This window comes from Mastomys coucha, unplaced genomic scaffold (assembly GCF_008632895.1).
Source record: "Mastomys coucha isolate ucsf_1 unplaced genomic scaffold, UCSF_Mcou_1 pScaffold6, whole genome shotgun sequence".
In the NCBI taxonomy this organism is placed as follows: Eukaryota; Metazoa; Chordata; class Mammalia; order Rodentia; family Muridae; genus Mastomys; species Mastomys coucha.
Genome location: NW_022196912.1, coordinates 124,529,837 through 124,539,075, shown reverse-complemented (window position 1 = coordinate 124,539,075; position 9,239 = coordinate 124,529,837). Strand labels below are relative to the sequence as shown.

The window sequence follows — 9,239 nt, the reverse complement described above, 5'->3', positions numbered from 1 at the left end:
GGGCTACTAGGAAAAGGCTTTCCGAACCAGGAACCCATTTGACACAGGTTACGCGTGACTTGTCTATTAGTCTCTGTGAAGACAAAGAGAACACGTTATCACAATGGAGAAGTTACGGTCTACTTTTCCCGAAAAACCTCTCTGCTTCTCAGTAAGAAGGTAATGGTCCATCCAGGCACTCCACACTTATCCTCTGTCAGCTAGGCCAGTGTGGTGCAGGAGGCCGTCCCAGAGCTGCAATTGGGTGTCAGTCATTTGATAACTACCTGCTGAGAGCCTACTGTGTGCCAGGTATCAGGCCCCGGGGAACACTGGGGGGGACAGCCCTTGGCCCCTTGGGGCAGCGGTATGCTTTGTTTCAACTACAGCAGCTTCCTCTGATGAGGACTCACAGCACAAGTTTCAGTCCTCACAGCTTCCTTTGCCTTTGTCACTGCGGCCATGGGCTGACTCCATTGTCCCTTTTTGTGGCTGCTCAAGGGCAGGGAGTCACCTGCAGCCTGTGACCAGCAGAACACAGGACTTGACAGCATACTTCCTGGGTGGGCAGGACGCAGCTCTGGACTCACTGTGGCTTTCCTCAATCCAGACGATGGCCTGTGAGGATCTTACCCACATCTCCTCCACCTCTCTGGAACAGGATGGAGGTTAGCTCGGGGTCTGCTCTACCCCTACCATTGTGTTCCATCTCACCTCTGGTCCACTGACCTAGCTGCCTCTTTAGCTGCTTGTATCAGTGTCTTGTCTTTAAAACTAAACTAATGAAAGCAAGACACAAATGCCACTCAAGATATACAGAAGGAGGGCCTCCTTGTGCAGACCCTGCTATCGGCTGTCTAGGACACACATCCTCCACAGGCTGTAGTCTAGAAATTACATTACCAGAAATAACCACAAGTTCCCAATCCTGCCACAGAACTGCCAAAAAGTCTCTTTACTGGGTCAGCCCCAAGGGCTTAAGCACTTCCATTTTACCTAATTGGCTGGGGTTCCCCAACATGAATCTCAGGGCACACTGGTATGGACTGGAGCTACAGCCATCTGCCCAATTGGTCTGGTGACCATGTTTCAGCAATGTGTGTTGCTTTTACAAAAAAATGATAGAAATGAAATGATGTGATTTTTTTAAAAGAAAGAACGGGGAAGCTGGGTGCTACATGCAGGAGGATCTGGGACTCAGACACAGCACTAGAAGCAATAGCAGTAAGAACAAAGGTAAGAGACAGGACAGAAAAGAAATGCAAGCTCATGCAAAAAGGGAAGACCTTATAAGAAATGGGCTGCTATTAAATCATTGGCAGGGAACCGTGGGCCCAAATGTCCACACACAGCATGGAGCCCTGGAGCCCTAAGTTCTTATGTTAGGCCAAGACTGTCAGCTACCACTGCTCACTGGCACCTTAGACCAGTAAGGACTGCCTTTGGGGATACTGTCACCGTTTTCTATTGTTGTTGTTGTTGTTTTTGTTCTATGATGCCTATTTGTTGATGACCTGCCTATCAAAGGCGCCCACCTTATGCTAACGTCAGCAGCCTAAACACCTAACACTACTGCGCAGGATTCCATTAGACCATCGTAATTTCTTAGCAAGGGTCAGGTAATTTTCACGGCTAGACCACACATAGCCTTTAGGGAAAGAGGATTTAGGAGGGTGCAGAGAGGAAGAGACCGCCAGCTCCCCAGAGCCTCAAGACTCAAGGTCAGGCTGCCCCAGCACTCCTCACACTGAGCCTGGGCACACAACTCTGCCAGGTGGGCATGTTCTCAGGGTGTGGATTCCCTGTGAAGGGCTTTGTCACGGAGCTCAGGGTTAGAGCCACACTGCTGGCCTGATCCTAGTCCACTTTCCCCAATCACTATTACTCCATTACATGTGGAAAATTTTAAGGTCAGGAAAGCTTCTAGCAGTAAGATTAGGAGTAAATTTTTAACTACAGCCTTAAAGTACAATGGAAAAATTCCACTATAACTCAAAAAAATGTAATCCTGGTAAGAAAGTCCAGCCAAAAGTGTGCTAGAGAGGTAAGACAGCAGCAATGGTGCCTCTCCTGGAGCTACCGCGGTGACCAGATGCATTACAAAGAAATTCCACTCACAAACCAAAAGTGTACACTCCGATCACCCTATGCCAATTTGTGCATGTAAATGACAGAGGAAATTTGCGCTCCCTCCCATGTGCTACAGTATGCAGCTCTCACTGCTACCCTCTGGCCCTGAGGACTAGGCACACCAGTGTGAGCAGTGACAGACCAAACCCCAAAGGGCTCCAAACAACCCTCGACAGTGAAGACACTGATAACTCATGTGCATGACTAGAGCAGAAAGCCTCTCCTGGACTCTTTCCTGCACTCAGGACCAACTGCCTCCCATCACTGGGCTAGCTCGTCTATCCAGAGTGCGTGCCCTTACAACTGCCTCCCATCACTGGGCTAGCTCGTCTATCCAGAGTGCGTGCCCTTATAACTGCCAGATACAGCACAACTCTCACCTCTGCTTTCCCATTCAGTGACACAACCTGTAATTTCAGAAATTCTTCTGAGATTACAAATCACATGGACATTCAGCTGATGCTGGAAGCCACCACTGTTGACCTTGAGCCCAGGGCAGTTTGCACAAGTATTAGTACACATACAGGTTATAAACTTTAGGGGGGCAGCCTAACTACCTCCCTCGAAGACTATAACAAATTATGTTCCCACCAGTGCCTACTTTCTCTATCAAAAGGTATAGCCCATGAAGAAACAGAAATTCAGAGGTCAGCAATCCATTCATATCCTCTCTCAGCACTGACTGTACCCCATATGTAAGACATTCATACAGCATCAATTAAAACTGCCATCCCTTTTCACATAGCAGATTCGAGGTGATGATACGGCTGGATGGAGGACAGCTAAGAGACGCCTCTTAATCTGGTGGGAGTCAGTGGACAAAACAGGGAGGCTGTTGAAAGGTATGCTGACAAGACCTGGGACTGGTGGTAAGGGGACAGATGCAGGAGCTCAAGGGGCTCCTACACAGCAGTGTGCTTCTCAGAGGGACTCCAGCATGGCTAGCTGTACTCTGTCCCATGGCAAATGTTAGCTGGCCTCAAGCCCAGCCTGCAGTGGTTACCAGCATAAGTTCCCTGCAACAGAGTGTCAGCCTAGCCTACACCACACCCCAGTGAGACATGCAGTCCCCTTCACCACAGTCACTGATTCCAACTGTTCTAGGTTATTATTACTTTGAGTGTAACAAAGAGAACAGAAAGTGCCCTATGCCCAGCTTTCAAATAAATAAGCAAAACACCTGAAATAGCTTATTCTATAAATGTCAGAATTAAATTTTCACAGAGAGAACGTGGGCATGGTGGCCAGGCTCCACAGGGAGCCACAGGCCAGCTAGGAGAACTTGGCAAGACTGTCTCAAAAACAAAACAAAATAAAATTTTACACAGCCCAGCCTTTATACCAAAAAGGTCATGTTTTTTTTTTTTTTTTTTTTTTGAGACAGGGTTTCTCTGTGTAACCCTGGCTGTCCTGGAACTCATTCTGTAGACCAGGCTGGCCTTAAACTCAGAAATCCACCTGCCTCTGCCTCCCAAGTGCTGGGATTAAAGGCATGCACCACCACCGCCCGGCTGCAAAAACACTTTCAAAATTCCTTTAAGTCACCATTCTGTGGATATATCCCAAATCAGAACTTTTACAAAGAAAAATTTGGTTATTATAATATAACAAGTGTCCCTTTGTAATACTTTTTTCCCAATATATAACCAGTAGTTACATAAACAAACTGTTGGGTGCTCCATCAAGTCAGAAACATTGACCACAATGTCTGGGTAGACACCACCATCTTGTTGATGAACCATGTGGCAAAATACATACAAGAAACAATAAACAGAAACCTCAGATCTACTTTAAGAAACTAGAAAAGGGAGAGGCAGGAAGGAGCTGAGGACTTTACTTCCCAGAAGAGTCTAGAAGAGTCTAGAAGGACTGGGTACTCCCTTCCTTCTGGTCAGAAGCACGCAGAACTGCATGAGTCTGCAGTGTTTGGGAATAGGCCCAACACTAGGAACAGGACAGTGCCAGGGGCTCCCCTCTGTTCAGTCCTAGAGTGACCAGGGCAAACTCAAGGGCAGCAGGCATCTCTACGGGAAAGTATGAATCCTCCAGCTATTATCCCATTAGGAAAGGTAGGAAGAAGCCAAGTAAGGTACTGCGCACGCCTTTAGTCCCAGCACTTGTGAGCCAGAGGCAGGCGGATCTCTGAGTTCTAGGCCAGCCTGGTCTATAGAGTGAGTTCCAGAACAGTCAGGGCTGTCTCAGAAAAACAAACAAACAAAACAACCATCTGTCCCTACCCCCGTCCCTGTCCCCACCCCCAAAGAAAAAAGAAAAAAAGGGGATGGGGAGAGAAAAAGAGGGAGAAGAAGGGAAAGAGAGGGGAGGGAAGGAGGAGAAAGGGGAGGGGAGAGGACAGGAGGGGAGGGGAGGGAGGGAGGCTACAATGATTAACAATAAGCACTAGGATTTATAAGTGATGTTTTCTTGGCTTTTTGTTTTCTATTTTCCAGTTTTTCTATAAACAAGCACCTAAAATTCCTATAGTTCTAATTTGCAGGCAAAAAAAATTACCTTTGAAAATATACTTGTTTTCAGATATAAAAATGTTACCTATTTTTATCTCCAGTACATATGAAGAACTTAAAATTCCATTTTCTTCACACATCTGAAAGTTTTATGTACCAGTACCAGACATCAGAACTGAGGGCATGCAACTACGTACTCATGAATGCAGCAGGTAGGCAAGGGAAGGAATCCCGTGAGGGAGACACAGAGAGACCACATGGCTTTGACAAGCAGGCCCACTCTGCCTTACAAATGGTAAGTCTCTACCCTACAAAACTTTTTTAAAAAAGTTTATCCTTCCAATTCATTCTACAACATCTGCTGCAGTACTCTTCTACATCTTCTACATGCAGCGCTTTCCCCATCTGCCAGCTGAAGAGCAGTGAGTTACAGACCCACAGCATGCAAGCAGAGTGCTGTTCTGAACCCTCGTCTGTTTGCAGGTGTGGGTCTGAGTTTAGGTACTACTGAATTCTGTTGGTGTGGGGGCTTTAACCGGTTATTTGGTGTTCTGAGGAATGGCATGAGAGGGCTACAGTCCTGGAGTATGGCCAGCTCAATCCCAAGTACTTTTTAGTTCTAGCATACTCTCTCCAAAGACCCTTGCATGGAATCTCAGAGCTGTAATCACATGCTGGCAACTCAAATTTTTATCCCTTCTTAAATTTCGTTACATTTATGTATCTATGTGTTTTGTGTGTGCATGTGTCAGAATATGAGCTGGCTCTCCTTTTACAACATGCGTTCCAGGGATGGAACTCAAGTCAGCTAACGTGGCAACTGTACACGTTGAGTCACCTTGCCCATCTATTTCCCCACTTAGCAAACCAACCAACCAACCAACCAACCAACCAACCAACCAACAGAAAGCCTGTCCTTAAGATCCATACTTGAAGTATCTGCAGGTTTCTTAAACAAACCAAGTAGACAATGCAGCCTTGTCCTCCCTGCGGATTCTGGCTCCGTTTCCAGCCTCACTCAATGCAGTGACAGCCAGAACCTTATTAATACCTCCCTCCAACTCAGTCTCTAAGAAGAAACCAGAGTAAGTTTCCTAAACATCTTGAAACTGGAAAATAAGCTCAGTGGCTTGCCAGCACCCACATCAGCTCTCAACTGCCTGTAACTCCATCTTCAGGGAGTTTGATGCCCTCTTCTGGCCTCCTCAGGCACTGACTACACAGAGACAAAGGGGGCAGGGGAGGGGGAGAGGGAGGGAAGGAGGGAGAGAAGGATCTTTAAAAATAACCCCTGACAATCCGACTGTCTTTCCATCCCCATTGATCCAGGCTTCTTTAAGCAACTCTGCCTGGACCAGGCCCTGCATGCTCACTCCTCACCTCATACTGCTGTGCCTGCAAGCTCTTGTCTTGGCTCCCTGATTCTGTGTTGTTTCCTATCCCAAATGGTTTACCTGCCACCCCTGCAGCAGGAATGGCCTGTGTCTAGATCCTTATGTGTGTGGCCTCCCTCTCCTCCTGAGAGACTCACCCTGAAACACATCACTTGTTCTGACAAAACTTCTCACCTGCCAGCTTACAGCACCTCCTCCTACACCACAATGGGTCACCCTCTTTAGCCAGCAGTGTGTGAGAGCTGCTGCTATTTATACCTCTCCCCCCCAAGAGGGAGGACAAAGGGCAGTTAGATCTGCTGCTGCAGGGTCAGGGTCTGCTGAATGAGTAGAGAACTGTCAAGTCTATTCAAGCCCCTGCTCTCTCCTGGACACTCACTAGAACCTCTTCTCTGGGCTTGCTACCTTCATGGTCTCTTCCTTCTCCAATCCACCTTCTAAAAGTGAGAAGAGATCTAAAAGCCACATTTGAACCTTGATCAAAAGCTCCCCCCCATAAGTCCAAATCCGCTGGCAGGACAGGAGTAATTTAGCAGTAACTCCTCTTTCTGGTGACCGCTGCCACACCACCCAGTAGCTTCACTCTACTGTCATTTCATGTTCTATTAAATGACAATCACAGAGAAGCTCTGTTTTTGTTCTGGTTTGTTTGTTTAGACAGGGCCTTGTTCTGAAGTCCAGGCTGGGATTCAGGCACACAACACCATGCCTGGCTCACCCTGCTTTCTTCAGTCTGCAGGGTACCCTGGCCTTCTTCCTGTCCTCACAAGTGCCCCTACCCAGAGCAGCATTATATTCCACAAGAACCTCTCAGACCCCTACTTTTTTCTAGATAGAGGATCTCTGCGCAGCCCAGACTGGCCTCAAATTAGTGATCCTTCTACCTCAGCCCTCGGCCTCACAATGAACTACCCCATGCTACCAGCCTAATGGGGGGTAGGAGGGGCTGGAAAAATGCCTCAGTAGCTAAAAGCTTGCAAAGGACCAGTTGGATTCCCACCACCCATATGGTGGCTAATAACAACTGTCTGTAACTTCATTCCAGGGGATCTGACTCCTCTTCTGATGCCCTCAGCACCAGGCATGAATGTGGCATACAGACATAAATGTAGGCAAAGCACTCATGGACAGAAAATAAATAAGGTTAAAAACAGTCTTTATTTGACACATATTTAAAGAATACATGTGCTGGGTGTGGTGGCACACATCGTTGATGCCAGCCCTTGGGAAGCAGAGGAAAGGAAGGAGCACAGCAGTCCCTAGGGCACCAGTCTCTTCCTGCGGTGGCAGGGACAAGCCTACAGTCTCCCCGATCATCCTGACTGACTGAGCTGCTGAGAAGGCCAGGCTGAGAGTTTCTGGAGTTAATTTCTGATTCCAGCTCTATCATGATAGTTCTATGAACTTGTCACCTGATGTGCTCAAGGCACTCAGCACCTCTTTGAAGATTTCTTCATCTGTGAAGTGAAGACCATTCCCCTCCTGTGTACCCATCCCAGAACCTCCATCTCACACGCTGATGCTAAGTGTAGCTGAGCAGACACAGGGACACCTTTTCCCAGCATTCCTGCCACTCTGAGAAACTTGGGCAGCCCTTGTGCCTAAGAAATGGACTCATACCACCAAGACTTGTAAAGACAATTCACTTTTCAATTTTGAGCTCCAAATGCCAGCCTAGCATTAACGCATAAACAGTAGTCCTAGCACTCTGAATAGCCATTTCCAACTGCAATCAAAGAGTAGACAAGAGCTTGTGCTTCCATCATGAAGAGGGAGGAGCCGCCTTCTGTCCTGCAGCTCCATCACTGATGTGGCCATGTGGGCTCCAGCCTCCAACCCTCCCCCCCAGCACAGCACACAATCCTTTCTTGTTCTCTAAGTGGCATTCTGTGCCATCCTCGGTCAGAACTGCCTCTGGGTCTTGTTTACCAACAACTTGGCACAGGGTTCAATCCGTTCCCACTCCATCACACGCTCTTCTACCCAAACACAAAGTCCCACAATGACTCCAACTCTAGCTTCTATTAAGAGTGCAGAGGAAAGCGGCTCTGTACCTCCTCCCTCAAGTCCCCACAAAAATAAAAAATAAAAAACGAAATCACTCAGCTACTTAAAAATCAGATGACATCAGTAAAAATACCTGGGTAAACAGATTCTTTTCTGATTAAGTTTTTTTTTCTTCTTTTTTTTTCTTTAAAGGGAAAATAGGGTTAAATGGTTTTTCTCTTCAGCTGTCAATTCAAAGGGCAAGTTTATTCCCAGTCAACCTAGAAGGACCCAGGATGACACTGGACACGCAGACAGCATCTGCCATGAGGACTACAAAGAGTCAGAGCTGTGACTGCTGTGTATCAAGTTCAGGGCTATTCTTCTCCTTCCAAAAATTACTTCTTACAAACTAGAATTGAGAGCACATTCCCGCTCCATGTACATGATATTGAAACCAAGCAGCAGGGCAAAGCACACATCCTTCGACATGAAACCCATGTAATACAATCTTTCCTAAAAGGCTGAGTAACAAGGTGGAGATTAGAATCCAGAGTGTCCACCTCAGCAAGGGTACTGCACCTCTGCCACTTCCTAGGAAAGCCATACTGGAACAGAAGAGGAAAAGGACCAAGTACACGCTACTACTTGGAACTGAAAAGCCACTGTAACAGCGTGACTAAATACAATCTATTTGCAAACTTCTGTCTGGTATGTAAAAGTCCTGACATATTATTAACGGGTAAAACAGACAGCTCAAGTTCCCCTCTGAACAGAACTGACAGATGTGCCCGAGACCCTAGTGCATACAACACTGCAAAACCTGTGTCTCTTGATTCACTTTTAACCAAGTCAAAGGTACCTGTATAAGAAATAGTTTCAAGAGCATGAAAGCTACCCCTTAGCCAAATGCCTGTCAAATACACACACACACAGAAGCTTTAGCTGTAATTGGAGTAGCCTGAGGGCATGTCACCACCACATCATTCCATCTGTAGGAAACTGACCAATGATGTGAACAATGTCTGGGATTCTGTATTTTCTTGTTTAAAATATACATGTTAAAAGCTGGATGTTGGTGGTGCATGTCTTTAATCCCAGAACTTGAGAGGCAATGGCAGAAGGATCTCTGTGTCTGTGAGTTCCTGGTCATCCTGGTCTTCATAATGAGTTCTGGGCCAGTCAGGGGTACACAGCAAAGCCCAGTCACAAAACAAAACAACAACAAAAAATAAATCAAAAATCACATCTTTTTTTTTTTTTTTTTTTTTTTTTTTTTTTTTTT

General features: G+C 46.6%; 2 protein-coding genes across 3 annotated transcripts in view; both read right to left on the bottom strand.

The window, feature by feature from the left end:
- Positions 1-618, bottom strand: part of LOC116080398 (WD repeat-containing protein 20-like) — a 6,754-nt gene extending 6,136 nt beyond the window's left edge. Inside the window, exon 1 of the mRNA XM_031356762.1 lies at positions 494-618. Coding sequence (XP_031212622.1) covers positions 494-618 — 125 coding nt within the window. The remainder of the gene's footprint in view (positions 1-493) is intronic.
- Positions 1-9,239, bottom strand: part of Wdr20 (WD repeat domain 20) — a 65,564-nt gene that overhangs the window by 12,086 nt on the left and 44,239 nt on the right. The gene's annotated exons all lie outside the window — the stretch shown is intronic.